The sequence below is a fragment of the Equus asinus genome, chromosome 6, assembly GCF_041296235.1.
Source record: "Equus asinus isolate D_3611 breed Donkey chromosome 6, EquAss-T2T_v2, whole genome shotgun sequence".
Taxonomy (NCBI): Eukaryota; Metazoa; Chordata; class Mammalia; order Perissodactyla; family Equidae; genus Equus; species Equus asinus.
Genome location: NC_091795.1, coordinates 5,238,959 through 5,260,362, shown reverse-complemented (window position 1 = coordinate 5,260,362; position 21,404 = coordinate 5,238,959). Strand labels below are relative to the sequence as shown.

Here is a 21,404-nt window from a genome sequence, read left to right as displayed (position 1 = left end):
GTGAACGGCACGTGCTTCCTCTGACCTCAGCCTATGCTAACAGGAAGTGAATGCTGGCTGAGGGACAGGCAAGTGGAGGAAGAGCTTGGCTTGTACAGCACCGTAGCTCAGCGTCCTGACAGCTGGCCTGTGCTGAGTGCTTACTGTGCACTGGGCTCTTTGCCAGGTGCCTTACGTGTTGTCAGCATCAGCCCTCTGCATGGCACTGAGGGGGCTGCTGTCAATGTCCTGTCTTGAGGAAGCAGCCCAGAGCAATGCAGTGCTACCCGTGTCATGGGGTGGTATGTAATTGGCCAACCTGCCATTTTATCATCATGCAGCCCATCAGATTCTGTAATCATCACACTGTGTAAATACCTCAGTGCCCCTCCAAGACGTGACTTAAACAAATGAAGATCCGACCAGTGCGTGATGGGGTGCCTACCACTCACTGAATGCTGTGCTGAGATTATGCCCCTTGTTCTTCTTTAGTTCTCATGACACAGTAGGAGAGCTGTAGTTAAAATTTGGAATCCAGTCCTGGGTTCATTCAGACTATGCAACTTTCCAGGTGAGGATCCTGTGTCTGTGTTTAGTATCTCAGAGACTCCATTTTCCTACGGTGTTGTTTTAAGAGGCCAATGAGCTAAGGTACGTACAAGACTCAGAACAGTGCCCGGTTCCTATTTCTGAAGAAATAGTTCCAGTATAGTTTTATGTATATATAGTTATGTAGTCATTTTACATATGAGGAAACTGAGTCTGAGAACAGTTAAGTAACTTGTTCAAGGTCAGTCACCTAATAACGACATTGACCCCCAGCTCCATCTGTCTCCACGGCTGTGATGATGTGGCTGTGCTCATCTCAAAGGTCCTCCACATCAGGAGCTCTTTCCTGCTGTGTTGAACTTGGCTGGTCACCCAAAACCACTTGCCAGGAGGCCCAGCTCCTAAGTGTTCCTCACTCCATTTCTGAGTCTGGCAAACGTCTATGCTCCCAGGACCCGTGGCTCTGCTCTGAAGGACCAGGACACCAGGATCTCCAGCTCCTCTGCTCTTCTGTCCATCCGGCTCCCATTCCCAAGGGCCTGGCACAAGGCCACGGGCGGAAGGGCATGACCAAGGCTGTGGCACCAGAGGTTCACTCCTCGGGAGAGCAAGGAGAGCAGCGGGAGGCTGCAGCCTCTTCCCGCCGGAAGCCAGGCCGGAGGCGCACCGTCAAGATCGGCACGTCGTCAGCTGCTGCTTCCCTGCCTCCGTGTTTTCATGAATCAGTCTTTATCTGCTGTTTTTGTGAGGGCAGGACTTTGAAGATGTGTTTTAAAGTTTAAAATAGCCAATAGCGGAGTGCGTAATCTTTGTCGCTTTTAATTAGCTCGTGGACTTCTTCCTCTTTATTTATCATAGCTCTTCTATTCGTCGAGCCTTTCTGAACACACGGTGCATGTTATGTTGTTCTAAGCCCTTCTCTGCTCTCACAGAAGCTATGTTTTCAGGCGTCATCAGAGGTGCGCCTCCCCCATGAGCGCTTTGACAGGCCATGGCTTTGAGTGGCCCTTTGCCCATCTCCAACAGGAGGAGTTCCCAAAGACAACATCCAGACAGAAAGCTTCCAAGTGCAGCTTGCTGGCCCAGAGCCAGGCTCAGCAAACATAAGGATGCACTGTGTCCTCTGGTTTTTATTCTGAACACCTAAGGGCTCCTTAAAGCCCCCGCATTATTTGTCATGCCCAACTCGTGTGGATCAGACCTCTGACCGTGTTTCAGTCTCACCAGCGCCTTCCTAGATGTACAGCTGTGGGTCATTCTAAAGGCTGCGGTGTCAGCCAGCATGTTGATGTCATTCAACAGATCACTAATGGCTCAGAATTAACATAGGGTTTGGCACAATGTCAGAGCTGGAAGCAAAAAGGAGTCTGCCACCGTCCCACGGGCACAGAGCGCGTTCTTGTGGCTGCTGCCCAGCAGGACAGCTTCAAGCCTACCTCTCTTCACCTCCTGTCTCCAGCTGGCAGGAGCTGGTGTCACCTTCCCTCTAAACTCTTGGTCACCATCACCATCGCCGTCCGTGGCCCCGCGGTCCCGCTCGGGCTCCTCAGAAGCACTGCAACATCAGTGGCTGCATCCTGTCGACCTGCCACCCTGGAGTCCCTCGCTTCCCTGCTCCCTGCCCTTCCCACCACCTCTGCCTCCAGCACTGCTCCTGGCAGCTCCCAGTGTCTACCCAGCAGACTTCAAGCTCCTGGGTTGGGCCCTAAGGCCACCAAGATGTGCTGTTCACCTGCCTGTCTCACCACACCGGGCGCCATGTACCTTCTTCTGACTGGATCTGCTCCTTCCACGCCTGATCCCTTCCCTGTGCCACACCACCCACCAGCCACCCCTGTTCACGATGCCCAGATCAGCCCAGCTCTCGAGGCCACTCCAACTGCCCCCTCCTATAAGATCACCTCCTTCTCTACAAGCTAATTAAGAGCAAAAATTCTCTCTGGTTCATCACATCTAGTACCATTATGTTCAACGCGACAGGTTGCAGCTTTTTCCTTTGTTATGTTTCCTCTCTTAAATTAAAAAGAAATACATGTTAGACATAATAATTCCATCATTACGAAAGTGCATAACAACAGGTAAATTCTGCCCGAGCCTCCCTCCTGTCCTTGCTCACCCCTGTAGCCAATATTAATGGTCTGTGGGGAATATTTCTATGCTTTCTCCAGACAGTCTGCAGATACTCCCAGGTCCCTGAGTGTCAACACATGAACTGAACGTGACCCATGGCCACTGTCTCCTGGGTCTCAGCTCATGCAAATGTCATTGTGTGCACCTGGCAAAGTGAAACTGTGTGATCATGCTTGAACCTTTGTTCCCAAGGCTAATGAGTTCTCAGCTACCCTTCTGATGTTGAAAAGAGCGAGTACCCCTCTGCCTGTGCCACCCGTGTGGGATCCTGCAAGTCAAGGGCGTCCTGGCTTCCAGGGCTAAGCCTTGCAAATCAGGTCCGCGTCTGTGTGCTGCCGCCACATCTGGCCAGTGTTCAGTGTGCGCCTGGCCAATATTTTAGATGTTGCCCTAAGCAAAAACGAATTGAGAAGGTAAATCTGTTTGAGGGCACTGGTCCCGTGGCCACCTCTTTCAGCGTGGGTTAATGAAGGAGACAGCCTGATAAGAATGGGGCACTTATTGGTCACATTTACAGGTTTACGTCATTTTAGTTAAGTGAATTGTATCCCTGAAAGATTTAATGTCACATTTTATAAATCAAATTCTATCCCTTTGGCTTCTTATAATTTCAGAGACCATTTTCCGTAATTTTCAATTGACTTTTAACTGGCAACAGTTCTTAATTTAAGCTTTAAATTTCTTTTTCCTTTTGCCAAGTTGTTATACAGTGTTCTGTAAAACAATTAAGACCCCTGGGAAACCTCTATCTCAATCATAACAGAAAAACTATTATTTCATTATTTGTAAAATGTTTTACGGTTTTCCTATAATGAATGAACATCTTCAAATATCTCTTTTTAATATTAGATTTCCAGATGATTCTTTAAAGGTAGGACATGACTTTATTTCAGGGTGTGTGTGTGTATGTGTGAGAATTTGTGTCTATAAGTTTGAGCGTGTGTGCATATAAGTGTGTGTGGATGTGTCTATAAACGTGAGTGTGTGTGTCTACAAGTATGAGAGTGTATCTGTAAGTGTGAGTGTGTGTGCACACATAGCTTTTCTTCGTGTAACCTTTGAGCTCTTCCTTCTTCACATGCTGCTCCGTGTGCCTGCAGAGGAAGGCTGTCAGGTCTGGGTGTGTATCTTCTGGAATGCCCCTGTGTCGTGCCTGCAGTCCTTCGCCGGTGCATGTCCCTCTGCTGGTGGCCTGCCCTACTCGCTGAGCTGTTGCTCACACATCGGCCCTGGCCGCTCAAAGTGTGACTGGGGCCAACGGCCTCCCCTGGGAGCTGCTGAATGGCTCGAGCCCACAGCTGGGCCTGTCTCTCCAGTGCACTGAGCTCTCTAAAGCACTGCTTTGAAACCCGTCTTGTCTCCGGGCCTGGGGACTAACAACAAACCATGGTGCCTTCCCAAAAAGCTTTATCACCTTCCCAAAAAGCTCATCCCTCTTTGTGTCTCTACCTCACTGTGTGTGGTCTTCCAAACCCACTTAGCTTGCACAGATGATCCTTCGCTTCTAAGGCATCACTTGCTGGGTTCTGTATCCAAATCACTTTTTTGTCCCCATTTCAGACCTATTGAGTCAGAATCTTCGAGGGGTCCTTGTGTCAGCCTCTCCCAAGGCAAAGCAAGGGTTAATGGTGAGACATCACGTTGTAGAGATGAATCAATTTTATTCATTGAACAAAAAAGTATTGGGAGCTCACCAGGTTGTAGGTGTTTTGCAAAAACTTAAAAATAGGCAAACACGTCATAAAAACAGCAACATAATCAAATATTTGTGAGATGCTTTAATAGTTTAAAAAGCACTCTTGTATTTGTCATCTTAACAACTTGGTGAAGCAAACAGTGCCCGAGCGGCTGGATTCAGAGTGCACAGCTGGAGTGGTGCGAGCTCAGGCAGGTGCGCTGAGCAGGGAGCTGCCCAGCGCGTCACAGAGGAGGGCTATCCTCGGGGGCAGCAGGAGCCTCACGCTCATTTTGGGTGAAAGCAGGAGGCGAGGGCGCCTTTCTCTGCAGAGGTGCCTCCTCCTATGGCAGGACTTGTGAGAGAGGGAGGCATTCTGTTCCCACAGCTCCGTCTGTTTGGGGTCCTCTGGCAAGGCTGAAATGACTGGACCTTGGCCGTTCAAAGGGTCGTGGGGATGGAAAGCGACCCCTCCCCTGGAGAGGGGAATTTAAACCACGGATGGAGGCAGCAGGATGCTGGCAGGAAAGTTGTGTAGGAAAGCAGCGACCCTCTAAAACTTGTATGGGAAAAAATGACCCCTGAAACGTAACGGGGACATCACTCTCGGCATTTTCCCAGGCTCATGATGGTCCCTAATTTGGTCCTGGTCCCAGAGAAACCCAGCAAATCCATCTATCCTTTACATAAACTCCTAGCGCACGTTGACCCCAAACTGCATGCTCTGAAACCTCTTATTCTCTTATTGTCTCATGGGGCTGCCCCATGATCGACCAGTGAGCCTGTTCCTGACACCCCCAAAGTTCCCATTAGCTGACTCTTAGCTGCATCACACAGAACAGGATGGCCCCCAGGGAAAGTGCTTGGAACGCCCGCCCCGTCCTCCGGGAGTTCCCTGTGCACCGTGATTGCTGGCACACTGACTGTCACAGCAGTTTGTCAGAACTGGGTGCTCACGGCATTAGCAGAGTTCTGTCATGGACAGCAGACCTTTTGGAGAACGTTTTCCAGCCATGATATCAGTGTTTGTCGAAGTGAAATTAAAATGATGATCGGTTATATTTAAGCATGCAGATCTGAGACAGGAAAATTATCCATCACGCCCACGTGCCTCTTTCCAAACATGCACCCAGGCTGTACTTCACTGCAGACATGCTGAGTGGCCCAGTGGCTTTTCCCTGTCTCAGCTCACTGTACACCCCGTTGAGGCTCGGCCCATGGTGCCAGGGCTTTCTGTCCTGCGGCAGCACCTTGCAAGAAAGTCTTTGTTGATTGATTGAATCTGTCCTTTCCTCATGAGGCAGAAGGGCACCCCGTAGGGACCATGGGGGCTCCCGTGCTGGCTGAGCTCGCTTCCTTCAGGGTTGTTCGTCCAGGACATTGAGTGCCTGCTGTCTTCCAGGCACCAGGCTAGGCACTGGGATCCTGCAGAGAGCAGCATGGAATGCTGGCCTCAACGCTTCTGTTCTGGAGGGAGAAGGGGAGGGAATGGGAAGCACCCTTGTCCATCTAGGGAAGAGCAGTAGGGCTGAAGAAGGGGAACCTGGTGGGGAGCGTGCTGGCAGGAAGCGAAGGCAGGTGGTGACCTCTGGGACTCCGAGGTGGGCTCTGACGGCCGGGCCCAGAGGGCCCTGACCCTTAGGCACCCCTCACACCCACTGCATCCTCCCACCTCCGGGCCCTCCCTGTGGTCCCAGGAGACCATCCTCGTGAGGAGCCAGACACACACTACCAACTCCCTGGTGGTCGCACAAGCCTCAGCTACTTTAGGGACTCGGAGGCCCTGAGGCCACTTCTGAGCCAGCTGCGTGACGCCCCCTGGTGGCCGAATGACTGAGCTCCCTAGGTGTGCTCCACGCGCATCTTCCTCGTGGACGTGGAATAGGGCTGACTGGGCAAGGTGAACAGACAAGGCTGCCCTGAGCCCACCTGCTCCCCACCCAGCTGGGACTCACTCCAGCCAGCCTCTTCTCATGGTGGGCGGTATTTAGGACGTCTGCTTCCATCCTTTCTATCAGTATCAGTGCTGGGAGAAGAGAAAAACACATGGACTCATTCATAACAAAGTGTTACTGACTCAGCCTAAGCAGCTGCCTGTCCCTCAATGTGTGCCTTTTATGGGGGTTTCAGCACCACTCGCCTGCCCAGGGGTTCCACTCACGCAGATGAGGAAGGCGGGAAGAGAAACCTCCCATCTCCCCACCTCTGGGTCCACCCAGCCCTGTGACCACAGCAGACTCTTGAGTGGTCATCGCTGACCTAGTGACTATCGTTTCAGACTTCCATGCACTGCCACCATCTTACACCATGTCTCCATGTCCCCCTGCCACCTAGCTTCCGTTGAACATTAGAAAACTAGCTTCCAGTGAAGCCCTGAACGTGTCCAGGTTCCAGGGCAGGCACTTGGTTATCAAAGCACCTCTCTGTGTGTGTACACTCTTCCACACACACATCGCTCACACACACAGTGCACTCACATGTACGCAACTCTCATGCACACACACACGGACGAGCCTCAAGTGGATATGATTCTTTTCTCTCATACCTGGCGTTTTCTTAGCGTGTCAGTGGCAACATTTTAAGCATTTCCATGTGACTACCACAGGCCGTTGCGGAAGGCAGCTGAGGCTGGGATGCCCACTCATCACCATCCTGCACAGCATGCAGGGCAGGCAGAGGTGGTGGTGGATCCTGGGCCAGGCCCCCTAGGGACACTGCCTAGTCCTTATCTGGGTTGGTGTTGCCACCCAGCCAAACTGTCAGTTATTCCTGCAGGCCTGCTCCGAGCCCCACAACGCGAGACTGAGGAGAGGAGCCGTAGTGCATCTCTGAGAAGTCTGGGCCCCTTCTGAGCTGTGCTGATCCCCTCAGGACCCAGGCCAGGCAGGCGAGCTCCGCGTCCATCCCGCCTCTGAAAGGGGTCTGACGACCGTGTCTGCAGTTTTTGTACCTGCCCTCCAGCCCAGCACTGCTTCTTGCCTGCCTTGTTTGCTGGAGCTGAAAGGCCTGGACCAACCTCCCAGACTTGGGCCTCAGTCTTCAGGGACAAGGATTCTCTGCCTGGATTGTATATCAAGCCCAATAAATTAAGCGCATCTATTTTTTTTAAAGTGCAGTTAAAAAGAAAAAATAGAGGGAGCCAAGAGAGTACAGAATCTGGGACATCAGATGAAGATGCTGTGCTGGTCGTCCTGCCTGCAGGTGGCCATTTGAGATGGGGAGAATCACCATGAGAACTGGGCCTGGGTGATGGACCTGGAGACGGGTCTGGACGTCCTCGTGCGTGGCACTGAAACAGGCCTCCTGACTGCGAGGGCAGCTCCTTTAAGCTATTTTCGTTATCTTGGGTGTGAGGGTCATGGCCCGTGTGCTGTCACATCCTGCACAGCCCTTTCTCGTGAGGTAAGGAAGCCGCCGGCCTGCTGGGTGAAGAGGTTGTACCAGGATATTTCCCAGTGAGGGGCTTCAGGGTGGGAGGGGAAGCCACCGTCGTCACCCAGGGGCTGCCCGCAGCTCTGGGACGAGCGCTCCTCCCTGTCCAGCAAATTGCTGTCCCAGGATTAGACGAGATGCTCGCAAGCACACACACAAAGGCACACACACAAACGCAGGCACAAGCACACTCCGGGTTCCCTGTGTGCAGCAAAGCATTCTGTGCCGAGGAGACGTGGCGTCCGGTGCTGCCCGGGGGCTCCAGGTGGTGCTGTGCCCGGGACCCATGGCCTTTGGCTCTGGAACCCAGGGTTGGGCAGCTAATCTCAGGAAGCCTAATGGAGAAGGATTAGCCCCCACCTGCAAAGTCCACTTGGAAAAACTGGGGCAGGAGAAACCCAGTTATGCTGACTGCTGGTTCCTTTGACACAGCAAATGACGGTGCCAGGCTGGGACACGGTCCTGCGATGCGGAGCGGGGTGTTTGGGACCGCCCCTCGCAGCATCCACTCCTGGGAATGGCACTTTCCACCGGCCTGACCCAGGGCCTCCTGGGTCTGCTTTGAGCACTTCTGCCAGGTTTGGGGAAGGAAGGAAAACTTTCGGTCTTAGTTTTGTTTTCCTCCTCTAACCAGATGAACAAAATTTTGTTTAAAGTTTCCAAACAGGATTATCCTTTCCCCTCTCGCTAACAACAAGGGCATTTAGAAGCATTAGCCCATTGATTTTAACTTTGCATGTCTCTCCAGAAAGAGAAGAAGAGCGGGCTGCTGAAACTTCTAGCTGGGGCGTCCACCAAGAAGAAGTCTCGCTCCCCGCCGTCCATCTCTCCGACCCACGACCCCCAGGTGGCAGTGGATGCCACTCTCCAGGGCGCATTGGGGCCCGAAGTGTCCTCGCGGTCCATCCATGGCAGGGCAGGGTCCTGCCCCATAGAGAGTGAGATGCAGGGGGCGATGGGGATGGAGCCACTGCACAGAAAGGCGGGCTCCTTGGATCTGAACTTCTCCTCATCCCCTTCCCGGCAAGCACCTCTCTCCATGGCCGCCATCCGGCCCGAGGCCAAGCCGTTGCCTAGAGAGAGGTAAGCGGGAGGTGGGTGTCCATCCTCTGGGACCTTGGTGTGGGTTGGTCTCTATGGTCTGGAGCCACTTTTGGGGAACCGGGACAATGGGGATTTCCCAAGGATTAAATTTACCAGACATCCCTTACTATCCACATCTACTCAACTCCTGAGCTTGGACGGTGAGCATCAGATAAAAGGAGTTTGCAGGTGAACGGGAGCGTATTTCATGTTCTGAATCCATCGGGGTCCTGAGTTTGGGATTTAGAAAGGATCATCAGGAAATGTGGCAGAACTGACAGGGTACTAAGCCCAAAGAGCGAGTGAAGGGGTAGCGAAAGGACTGTGTCCCCTCAGCGCTGGGGGCACCCTGGAGTGGACCTGGGCTGAGTGCCCGTGGGCTTGTGTGCCCCACCCAGGGAGCAGCTTTTGTTGAGGCTCAGCCTACTCTGACATCTTAGAATTATACAACCTTACCCCAAAGTTGGCTTCGAGGGTGTATAGTCTGTTGGCTTGAACAATATGAAATTGCTAATATTCATGGTTTTTTGTGGGTTTTTTTGTTTTTTTGTGGGGTTTTTTTCCCCAAAACTAATAATTTCATAGAGTTTAGCCTAGAGTTTTACAGATCAGGAATCAATCCAACCGAGGCGATGTGACCCACCTAGGAGTTTCACGGGTCAGAGGTGGGTTGGCCCATTAGTCCTTAGGGAGCTCCGAGTAAGGGCCAGAATGCTCTGCAGAGAGAGGGGCTGGTGTCAGATTAGGACAGCGGGGAAGCAGTTTCCTGCCTAAATTCCTTCTCGTTGGAACGCGGCTTAACTAGTAAAAAGGTGAGCAGGCTCACGAGGAAACAGTCCTGGTGCTTCTGCCTGGCCACACTGACTGCCAGCCAGCTCTGCTGCATGTCTCCCGGTGCCTGTGGCCTGAAAAGGCCACCACTGTCCTGAGCATCTGCTAGGTCCAGCGCCATGTCCAGGCTGGTAGAGGCTCCACCTTGATCAGGGTCGGACACATTTTCTGTCAAGGGCCAGGTAGTAAATATTGCAGATGTTGCCATGGTCTCTGTCACAACTAGTCACCTCAGCTGTTACAGCGTTAAGGCAACCATAGACAATACAGAAACAGTGGGCCTGGTATTCCAGTAACACTTGACTTGTGGACACGGACATTTAAATGTCATATGGTTTTCTCATGTCATGGAAATATGCTTCTTCTTTTGATTTCTTTTTGAACCATTTAAAGTGCAACAACATTAGCTCTCAGACCACATGAGTTAGCCGCAGGCCACAGTTTGCCAAGCCCTGGCCTTGATGATGGCCTTCGAGCTGAGCCAATGGGGTGGCGTTGAGACCCAGGGTCACTGAGAGAACAACTCTCTCTGCAGGCTGGTGGAGGGACACTGGGCCAGCGCTCACGGCTTTCTGATAAACAGGTAAAGTGAAAGTCCGTATGTATGCCCGCTTTTACTGCAGGGCCGATGCTCAGAACACTCAGCAATTGCTGTGATTCTGGCCATGACGATCCAGGACGGCCATGCTGTGCATGCCGCTAAGCATCTGCTAGCGTTTCTTATGTGTATTCTCTCAGGGAATCCTCCCAAGAAGCTGTGAATTCACTGTCCTCGTTTTATAGATGAGGACACTGAGGGTTCGTAAAAGGCCAAGTACCTTGCTCAAGGTCACACAGCTAGTTAGCTGCCAAGCCAGGGACTGAACTGAGGGCTTTCCAACCCCCAGACCTGGCTCTGAGCCCCTGAGTGAGGTGCACGGTCAGCATTCACCCAGTGCACTCACCTGGTCCACAGAGGGTCTGGGCATCTTCAGCTTATACCCAGTCGGAACACGTCACACCCCTGCCAGGGCGTCAGCCTCTGCTTCTGGATCCTCCACGGCAGATCAGCACGCACTGTCTGGCTGAGGTGCACCTGCAAGCCCCACCGGTCAGGGCTGGGCCCGTTACAGGGAAGTGCTTTGCCCACAGCAAGTCCCCACGCCCCTTAGAAGACTGGATTCATACTACACACACCATACACCACACACACAAACACACACGCATAAATACACATCACACACATAAACACAGGCACACACCACACATAACATACTACACACACCACATACATCACACACATAAACATACACCACACACACAATAACACACACCACATATATCACACACATAAACACACACACACTATACAGCACACACACCACACACTGAAACACACACCACACTACACACACACCAAACACACCACATACATTACACACATAAACATACCACACACCACACACATAAACACACAACCACACACATCACACACATAAACACACACATAAACACAAAACCACATACATCACACACACATATGACACACACACATAAATACACACCACACACCACACCCACCACACACTCTCTGTCTCTCCCCCTAGCCCCACTTCCCTTCCAAAGGGAGCCCCCTCCAACCTTGGGCAGCTCTTCCATTCCAGGACCTTCTTACTTCCATGGGATCATCCCCTAGCTGCCTTTGAGTTCTGAATGTGAGTCCCTCCTCCCCAGGTCACAGAGTGGGTGGCTCCTGAGAATGACAGACTTCTAGATATTTCTAACCTGCTCCCATGTCTCCCCTAGGTTTCTGTCCTTTCCCAGATCCCTCAACTTTCAAACTCTTCAGTAAAAGATCTTAAAAGACCCTACTCTGAAAAATCATGGCTGTCTATGATTCACTAGAAAATTCATGGAATTACTCCCATGCTCTGAATCTTTCATCTAATCACGGGGTTATTATACCCAGAGATTCGTGGTGCCCTCCTTGTTCCCAGCACAGCTCATGAGTGATGAGAGTTTTCCAAACACAGCCTGAAATCAAGCAACTGCCTAATGAGCCCCAGGACGCCACCTGCCGTTGCCCAGTGCTGCCCGCAGGTCTCTCGCGTCTGGGCGCAGGCAGGTGGGAGCTGAGGACGTGGCAGTGGGAAGCCTTCCTCCTCAGGTGGGTGGCCCCAGACAGCACTGGACCTGGGCTCTGCAGGCTTGTCCACAAACTCACCTCGCAGCCGAGGGGAGCAGTTGCAGCAGGAAGCCCTGCCCCGGAGGCCCCGGGCATGCCTCGAGCCCCACGTGTCTGAGGATGCCTGCTGTGGGCAAGGCCACTTTGCGATGGCGAGGTGGGAACTAGTGAAGGATGGGCGGAGCCTCAGACTCCAGGTTTCCAGCACCACATGCCGATCAGTGGCCCTCCCTCTGGCTGGCCCAGCCTGGGCTTTGGGCGCCTCCTGTGTACAGACTCCCTGGGGTGTAACCGTTTCTTCCAGAGGATTTGAGAGGACAGAGGAGTGCTCTCCCATCTGCTCTGAGGAAGGAAGTTCAGGTTGTACGGTGCTGTGGCGGGAGGCCACCCAGAAGAGCAACATGGGGAAGGTCCCCAGCTGGGGTGGCCCGGCCTGCACGTCAGCTCCCTGGAGGCCCCATTCCAGACACCTGTAAGAGCCAAGCCCACACCATGATGTGTAGACCAAGTGCAAGTATCGTCCCTCCCTAGCCTAACTCTTGGGCAGTCTGCGCATACTCACGCCTTGTTGACAGTGTGCAGGAAGCCAAGTTTCTGGAAGTTTCTTGGGTAACTCACAAAAGGGGTGTAGTTATGGGACCAGGTAAAACTGTCTAATGCCCTGTCTCCCCGGCAGGGGTATGCAGACCTGGCTGAGTTCTCAGGCCAGCCGCCCCCATCCTCTGGATGCCTGCCTCCTCACTCCCGGCAATAGTGCAGAGTGGCTCTGAGCAATAGGCACACTTATCAGCCATTTCACCCCAAACAAGTGTCTTCGTTTCTTTGGGTCCCAGTGCCCCCACATATAAAATGGGGATGATAATACCTGCCTGATAGTTACAGTATTTGTAAAACACCTAGACTAATACCCGGAAAATTATGAATGCATAATAAACAGACACAACGATAACAGTAATACATGAAATGATGTGTATAATAATATTATATGATATAACATATACAATAATGATAAGATGATATGATGATGCCTCCAGTGCTGCCTAGTACGCTCTCCTTCCTTTTGATCAGCACAGTCTTTTTCTCCCATATGTTCACACACTCAGTCTATCCATCCTCACCTCTTGCTGACCTGTAAGTTGTTTGGCTTTGCTAGGATTTAAAAGTTTTTTTCTTTGATGTTTTATGTGTCTTGTTGGGCAGAATAATGGCTCCAAAAGATGTATAGGCCTTAATCCCCAAACTCTGTGACTGTGTCACCCTACATGGCGAAGAGGCATTAAGGCTGCAGATGGAATAAAGGTTGCTAACCAGCTGACTCCAAATGGAGAGACGATCCCAGAGTATGCGGGCAGTCCCAGTGCGACCGCTAGTGTCCTCATAATAGAATAAGGAGGCCAAAGAGAAAGTCAAAGTGACACCACGTGAGGACTCAGCCGTCCTCACTGTCTTTGAAGATGGAGGAAGAGGCCTCCAGCCCAGGAGTGCGGGCAGCTTCTAGGAGCTGGGAAAGGCTAGGGAATGCCTGCTGCCCCGCGGCCTCCAGAAGGGATGCGGCCCTGCCGAAACCTTGAGTTCAGCCTGTGAGCCTGTCTTGGACGTCTGACTTAGAGAACGGCAGGATGAGAAATTTGTGCTGTATCAGGCCCAAAGTTTGTGGAAATTTGTTACAGGCCAATAGGCAACTAATACCCGTGTTGATATTAGAGTTCACTGTCCAGGATATAGATGTATCATTATCACTTCCAAGTTCCTGGTGGACACTGTTCTGTGATGACCACATTCCACCAGCTCGGAGAGCACGCCTCCTCAGCTGTGCTGAAGCAAGTGCTGTGAAAAACCCACCACCCAGAGCGTCCCCTCGTGACCCCATCATCAGGGAGGGGAGCAGATGACACAGGAGGAGAACGCTCCAGACCTCACACAGAAAGCAAATTGCAATAAGCAGTGGTAAGAATTCACTCTGATTTTGAGCCTTTTGCTTCCCCCAAGTCTTATGTCTGAAAAGTAGCTTGGTTGACAGACCCTTAACTCAGCAGAGAGCAGTCTCTTACTGATTTACGACATCACAATCAGGACACAGGAGTAGCTGCCGTCCTTAACTCTTCAACTGGTCTTTGTGTCTATAACAGGGAGTATCAGATACTTCATGCAGCAGGAAGTCTTGGAATGATCAGAGTCTTGGAATGATCTGGGCAGAAACGTAGAATGTGCGTTCATATGCACTCAACCCACATTACCCATCTGGACTCATTAAATCATTGAATTGCTCAGAAGCACCAAATTGCTTTTTTCCCCCTAACAAATTACATTTTTAAAGTTGCTTGTTTGTTTCACATCTGGCAGTTGAGGCAAAAGCCAAAACTTGTGTTCGGAGTCTGAGAAATCATCACACTCTTTGCCTTTTTTTCCTTGGGGAATTGAGAGAAGGAGGCAGATGCTTGGAGAGGAGGTGGAGGACGGCAGAAAGCCACAAGTAGGACCAACACTGGTCTTGGTGGTCCTACGCACAGCCCGAGTGCTGGGCTGTGGGAATGGCACGGTCTGTGTGAGGGCTGGCTGATCTCACAGGCCGCTGCTGTGTCCCCACAGCCATCTGTCCTCCTGTGGGAGTTTGCCGGCAGGCAGCTGGGCTGGGGGCAGGGCAGGAGTTACGCTTTCCTTCCTCTCCTCCTCCATACCCCAAATGCCAGCATCTGGCACCCGGGGACAGTGGTGGAGACTGGCCCAACACTCCTGCACCTGCAGCCATTCCAAGACACTTAGGGCGCCTAGCCAGCCATGCTTCCTGGGCAGCAGGACGCTGCATGCCTGCCAGGTGGGCCTCAGGAGCCACCTGCCTCTCTGCCCTGCTCTCACTGCCTGGGGCCAGTTGGGGCCGTGAGCTCCCCAGGGCTGGGCCTGGTCTTCTCCACCTGTGCGTCATCCTGAGCCCCAGCGCCAACCCCGGCTGCCCAAAACCATGGGTTCTCTGCCCCAGCCTCTACAGGCCGGCCCCACAGGCCCTGGGAGCAGGTGGGGCTGAGGAGCGGTGAGGTCTCCCTCAGCACCCCAATGGTCAGATACCCCAATGGTGCAGACGTTCACCCTAGGATTTGTTGCAAATCCACGTTCTCTGGCCCCTTCCCCCAGAGCCACTCAAATAGGTCCAGGATGGAGCCCAGGAACCTGACCCAGGGCCCTGAAGCCAATGGGCGAAGTTTGAGAAATCTGACTTAGGAGCTCTTTTCTTTATAATGAATGTCCTAGTTTCTTAAAGCCCAGGATATCCTGGGTCAGAGCTCCACACGCAGAGCCCCTTGAGAGCCCTCAGCACAGCCCGCTGCCAGGACCCCTGGATGCTCTCTTTCAGGGGCCCTTCGTCTGGCTGTGGCCAATGAGGGGAGGCAGGGACCGGGGACAGGCTCTCACAGCCAGCTGGGAGCCCACAGAAGACTGAGGGTAAAGGGTTCTCCCATCTTCTCCACCCAGCTAGTGGGCCAGGACCACAGCCTGGGCACTGCCAGGGCAGAGGGGAACAGCAAGGCCGCCTCAGGGTGGCCCCTGATACAGGTCAGCCCAGGCGCAGGCCCACCGCCCACACAGTCTGTCAGGGTCCTTCTCCCCATCAGGGCTGCAGCCCTCTTCCATATGAAGGAATGACAGAGACTCTACCCTTCAAGCCACTAGCCCCCTCCCAGGCCCCCAGCCTCCCTCCAGCATGTGCTAACAGGAGAGTTACTGAGCTGCTGCTGTGTGCAGGCCTCTTCCTGGCACTGAGCACAAGCAGAGAGGAGGAGCAAGTCCCTGCGTCGTCAGGGGCTCGCCTGATGGGGTGGGAGACCTGCAGTAAGTGCAGTAAGTAGGTGATGGCCGGGCCTGCGAGGGTAGGAGTGCGCCGGGGACATGCAGGGCAGGGCAGGCTTGAGGTGGCTGTGACAGGGAAGGGCTTTCAGGGCAGAGGGAGCAGCCAGCGCAGGAGCCCTGACCTGGGCATGAGGGCCGCAGCAGGGGGAGGTCAAGGAGCACAGAGGTGCTCGGAGGGCACTGGGAATACAGACGACTTTTCCCAGCTTTGGCCTCTACTCTGAGAGATGGGAAACCACTGGCTCGTTCTAAACAAAGGAGTGCGGTGATCTTCACCTTGTGTTTTCACTTGTGTGGCTGCTGAGTGGACAGCAGGCAAAAGAGGAGAGAGGGTAAAGCAAGGAGCCCAAGAGGGGCGAGTGCTGCGACCCTGGAGGGCCCGTGGGAGACTGTGCTGGGGAGATCACGTGGGGAGACAGTGTCAGGAGACCATGGTGGGCGAAAGCGTGGATCGGGATCAGAGCGTGGGGGGGAAGACCCTGTGGGGGTGGAGTGTGGTGGGGGGAGATAGAAGTGGGGGAGAGTGTGGTGGGGGAGAGCGTGGTGGGGGGAACGTGTGGGAGGAGATAGAGGTGGGGGAGAGCGTGGTGGGGGAGCCTGTGGGAGGAGATAGAGGTGGGGGAGAGCCTGGTGGGGGGAGAGTGTGGGGGGAAATAGAGGTGGGGGAGAGCTGGTGGGGGGAGCGTGTGGGAGGAGATAGAGGTGGGGGAGAGCGTGGTGGGGGGAGAGTGTGGGGGGAGATAGAGGTGGGGGAGAGCGTGGTGGGGGAGCCTGTGGGAGGAGATAGAGGTGGGGGAGAGCCTGGTGGGGGGAGAGTGTGGGGGGAGATAGAGGTGGGGGAGAGTGTGGTGGGGGAGCATGTGGGGGGAGATAGAGGTGGGGGAGGGCATGGTGGGGGGGAGCGTGTGGGGGGAGACTGTAGTGGGGGAGAGCGTGGGGGAGGAGACCCTGGGGAGAGACCGTGCGGGGTGACGGTGGCGAGGTCGCGGGCACGGGTCAGAGAACTGCTGGCTGCACCCTCTCCCAGGCGTCCCTTGGGGACATTGTCCGGGCCGTCGCGGAGTCGTTACTGAGCGCCTGGGCCCCGCCGTCCAACCGTGCCACCTCGGCCCTGGCCCTCGGGCGCCTGTTGCAGCCTCACGCTCGGGGTTTTCCTGGAGTGAGACAGCCATGCCCGGCCCGCCGCCAGCCCGCCAGCCTTGGTGCCCGGCAGGGTTAGGTCCGCTCTGCCTGCGGCGCACAGGCCCCTGCGGGTCCCTTCAGGGGGCGCTGGGCGGCCGGTGGCCCAGTGCTGGCTCAGAGGGCTGCTCTTCGGAGGGCCCCTCGAGGCCTCCCCTGGGGGCTGTCAGGCCCGCCCTGCGCTGGCTGGCGGGCTCTGGATCCTTGACAAGGTGCTGGCCGAGGGTCAGGCCCTCCTCTCAGACCCGGGGAGCCTGGCGCCCCCACCCCCGGGACCTGCCTTGGCCCAGAGGGGCCCTGGGGGTCTGTGCCTGCGGGGAGCCCGGCCGCAGCGCCCCTCGGCCTCGGCCACAGGAGGACTCCTGTCTCTGGGTGGATTTTGTGTCCCGTTGATCTGAAACGGGGACTCTGCGGAGGCCTCCGAGGCTGCAGGGAAGGCCCAGGCTTGGCAGGAGGGAGATGCGTGAGAACTCGGCCTCGCTCCGGCGCTAAGGCCACAACAGCTGGTGATTTTGCCGCACATGTAAATAGAGTGACCGTTTACCAACAGGGGTCCAAGTGCCCTCCCACGCGCTGTGGGACAGCTAACCCAGGGGTGTCCTCACCTGCCTGGCCTCAGGAGGTGAGGACAGCCAGTCTAGGGTCATGCACCCAGGACTGGACAGAGCGAGGACATGGCCAGCGTCCTGCCCTTGCCCGACACCCACCTCTGGGGAGGCTGCTGTCCGTGGTGGGCTGGAGGCAGGGGGAGACCCACACGGAGGGGCTGCAGCATGGGCACAAGTGTTCCAGCTGCATAGATGGGTGTCCAAAAGGACGCCAAAGGGAAAAATTATTTAAAAAATTTTTTTTTAATTAAAACATTTTGGAAAAATTAAAAATAAAGATAAGTAGAAGTTTTTTTAAGTGGTAGCTCTGAATTGCAACAGTTTACATCAGAGGGAGAAGGAAAAGGAGAGGGAAGAGAGAGACCCTGCAGGCGGCCTGGCGAGGGCAGGCCTATCCGGGTCGGGCTCACCCACCTCCCGTGTGTCCCCCCAGGTACCGCGTGGTGGTCTCCTACCCACCCCAGAGCGCGGCAGAGATCGAGCTGAAGGAGGGGGATGTCGTGTTTGTGCACAAGAAGCGCGAGGACGGCTGGTACCAGGGGACGCTGCAGAGCACCGGCCGCACTGGCCTCTTCCCAGGCAGCTTCGTGGAGAGCTTCTGAGGACGCACACCGCCCGCACACTGGGCGCCGAGCCGGGAGCCGCGGCACGAGGAGGGGGAGCTGCTGCGTCAGGGGTCCAGGCCCTTCCCAGGCACCAGGGGCCCCTGGGTGGGGTGGGAGCTCCTGGCCTGGAGGTTGTGCTTTTGCCCAAACCCACGACTGAGCACACCCTGGGTTCGCCAATGGAACGCCTCCCTCTCTGTGAACTGTAAAGAGATGTCTGAAAAGGGAAGAAGATGCTGATGCGGCTGATGGCGGCTGTGACGTCCCACAGAGCTGCTGTGCTCTTGGCGCCTCTTGGGCCAGGCTGGAAGCTCTGGCAGGACTGGGGACAGGGCCCAGAGCTCCTGGAGAACGTCTTTGCCCGCTGCCCCGGGCTTCCTGTGGGGTCGCGTGGCTCCATCACCTCTCTATATACCTCAGTCACCTGCCGCCTGGCTCCTCAGCCCAGGGTGTTCCTGGCACAGGGGCCGTCACCGGCACAGTCCTGGGAAAGCCCCACGCAGCTCCCGTGGGGCGTGGGTCCACTGGCTTTGTCTCCTGCCGGTGTTTAAGCAGCGTTTGTGTTTCGCCACCACTGTCCCTTTGCATTGCTTCTTTCTTACATCTTTTTAATGCACAGCTGTTAGACTTTATATATTTCTAATAGGCCATACATTCCCTATTTTTCACACATCTGGTGCTGCCTTTTTGTAAAACTAGTAATGACTCGGTTGAGGTTGAGCTTGAAGCAGAGATGTCTGAGGAGACATCAAATGGGCAGAATTTTCACATGTGCCGCATGAATCCTGGAGAAGTCTTAAAGCCCACGTGCTCCCCTCACAGTGTCAGCTAGTGCTCCACGGAGTAAGAGGGAGTCCATTAGGTGGTTGGAGGAAGTTTGGAAAAAGCTGATTTCTTTAAAACGTACCAAAGCCCCATGCTCTGTCTAGACAGTGATAATTATTACTCAAGGACTGGAAACATTTTGAGGGAAGGTCACTATAATTGCCTTTCGTGTGGCAGTTAAAAGAACATGAAGGTCGACCCCAGCCTAGGAAGGCAGAATTTTCCTTTTATTGCTTTAGAGAGAATGACTACAATTAGCATTATCAGCATATGGTTTCCCACTATCAAAATGTACAGTTTTTACCACAGTTCAGATTTGTCACCTTGTGAAGGTTCTGTCCTTTTTCTTTTTTTTTTTATAAGTAACTCCTCCTCCATGACGCAGTGCAAACTTTGGTCTGGACGCTAGACGCAGTGGGGTTAACAGGGGTTTGAGGCGTCGCTGCAGACTCGCATGGCCCCGGGAGCTGGGAAGGAGAGACAAGGAGGAGGCCGCTCGGGCCGGGGACCCTCGGCCCCCCGCGTGGAGTCCATGGAATGACCTCCCGAGCCCAGCTGCTCGCGCCCCACAGCGCTGACGGGAGGAGCCCTATCCCAAGCGGCCTCTTTCTCAAGAGACCCACACCTTAGGAACGCATTCTCATCAGTTCAGAGTCACAATTTGTAAATCCTCTCTCTCTGTATTTTTACAAAACCACTCAGGTTTAAATTAGGCTGAATAAATTTGGTAACGTAGAATCTCGCTGGTTTTTACGGATTCAACAGAATCCAGAAACCTGGTCCCTGGCCTGGCGTGATGCCTTTGAAGTACGAACGCCAGTTTTCAGAGTCCTACTGGGATGTGACTTGGCTGTTTGTTACTGCCAGGTGGCTACCACACTGTGGGATCATGCCTAAAGAAAGGCTCTTTTTCTCTCTCCAGATGATAATAGATTTAACAGACTCGAGAAATTTGTTCTGAATCAAAGTCCAGGTTAAACATAAGGAGCCCTGTGCGCTGAGTTAATGACAAGCAGAAGATAGGCATTTGCCATTGGTTGGCACATTAGCTGCCTACCAAGCATAAAAATCGTGTGCATGTTTAAAGTCATGTCCTCACCAAAAACACGCACAGATTAGCACACTGAGTGAGACACATGTTCTCCGGTGAAACCAGAACTAACTCAAATCCCCAGATACAAGGAAAGTCTCTTTATTTTCAACAACGGCAGTTACCAAGCAACAGAGCATACTAACTTAGACCTCCTTTTCTCTCCCAGCTGCCGCCCGCATGGTGCTCATGGTGGGTGGGAATTGCTGAGCAGCCTGGGGACCGTGGTGAGGGGGCCCCCCGGGGCCCAGCACCCGCTGAGCAGAGAGCTGGGGCAAGAGACCAGGCATCTTTGTGAGGCATCAGCTGGCCCTCTCGTGGCAGTGTCAGGGGTGGGCGTGTACTGCCTCGGGAGGGAAAGTGATGCCATAGGCCTGGCCAACACCAGGGCATCCTCTCGTGCAGGGCTCCTGGAGCTAGTGCCCAACTCCCAGAGAGCAGGGACGTGCACGACCAGCCGCTGTGCTCTAGGCTGAGTGTTTTCAAACATGTTCAGTCAGACTCGTCAGCCTTCAGGACCATTTAACACCCAGATGAGAGCAGCAGCAGAATTAGACCCTTCCTTCAGGCCATCTTGCCTGGAAGAACACACTCTTTGGGATCCTAAGATGAAACCAACACTTGCCGGAAACCCTCACGGTCCCTCCTGGTCCAGGGACTTAGACACCTTGTTGGTGCCGTGGCGTTTGGATGCCAAGGTGACTTGCTTTGAGAAGCACAGTAGAGTTCACAGCCACCACTGAGTGAGGTCAGTGGACACTGAGGTGACAGGGACATTCAGGCCACCAAAAGGCCACAGGAGCAGAATGGGGAGATGGTAGGCAAGCACTTCCCCGGCAGCCTCTCAGTGTGAATGCCGGGCGCTGGTGCCCCAAACAAACTCAGCCGAGTGGCTGGGAAATTGTACTTTGCACAGTTCACCCCCGCCCCATGTTTTTGTTATACACAAATGTCAGTGTGTGATTTTGGAAGAATTGACAGTGATAACAAACTGTGATGCCTGTGCTTCTGAGTCCTTAAATAAAAATGAACGTGGAGAGGCCCTGCGTCTGGACGGTGGGAGCAGTGAGACGGGTGCCGAGGCGGGGAGGCCTGAGCAGAAACACCCGGTTGGGTAGGATCAGAACCAGGCAGGCGCCATCCCATGTCTCCACAGGCCAGCCTGTTGGCTCAGACACCTGCCACCTCTGAGGGCTTCCACGTGGGGGACACAGGGTCGGTGTCAGGGTGGTGGGCTGCCGAGAGCCATGGCCAGCACATCCCAGAGATCTGCTGGCTGGGTGCAAGGCCTGAGTCACAGGCTGGCCAGGCTTGAGACCGTGGAGGCCCTCTAGCTCCCCACCAGGGGCTCATTTGCCAGGGAGGGGAGGGTAACCTCTGCAGACGACTCACTTCCTTTCTTGTGGAAAAA

At 54.2% G+C, this 21,404-nt stretch overlaps 1 protein-coding gene across 4 annotated transcripts in view; it reads left to right on the top strand.

The window, feature by feature from the left end:
* The window catches only part of SH3RF3 (SH3 domain containing ring finger 3), a 343,617-nt gene extending 322,560 nt beyond the window's left edge, over positions 1–21,057 (top strand). For 3 of the 4 annotated variants that reach the window (XM_070511485.1, XM_070511482.1, XM_014829961.3), the window contains 2 exons: positions 8,514–8,848; positions 17,907–21,057. In XM_070511485.1, the coding sequence (XP_070367586.1) occupies positions 8,514–8,848; positions 17,907–18,075 (504 nt within the window). In that variant the 3' untranslated portion in view covers positions 18,076–21,057. Of the gene's footprint in view, positions 1–8,513; positions 8,849–10,214; positions 10,868–17,906 lie in introns of those variants that run through there. The other variant, XM_070511483.1, reaches the window with a different exon arrangement.
* Positions 21,058–21,404: the final 347 nt, after the last annotated feature.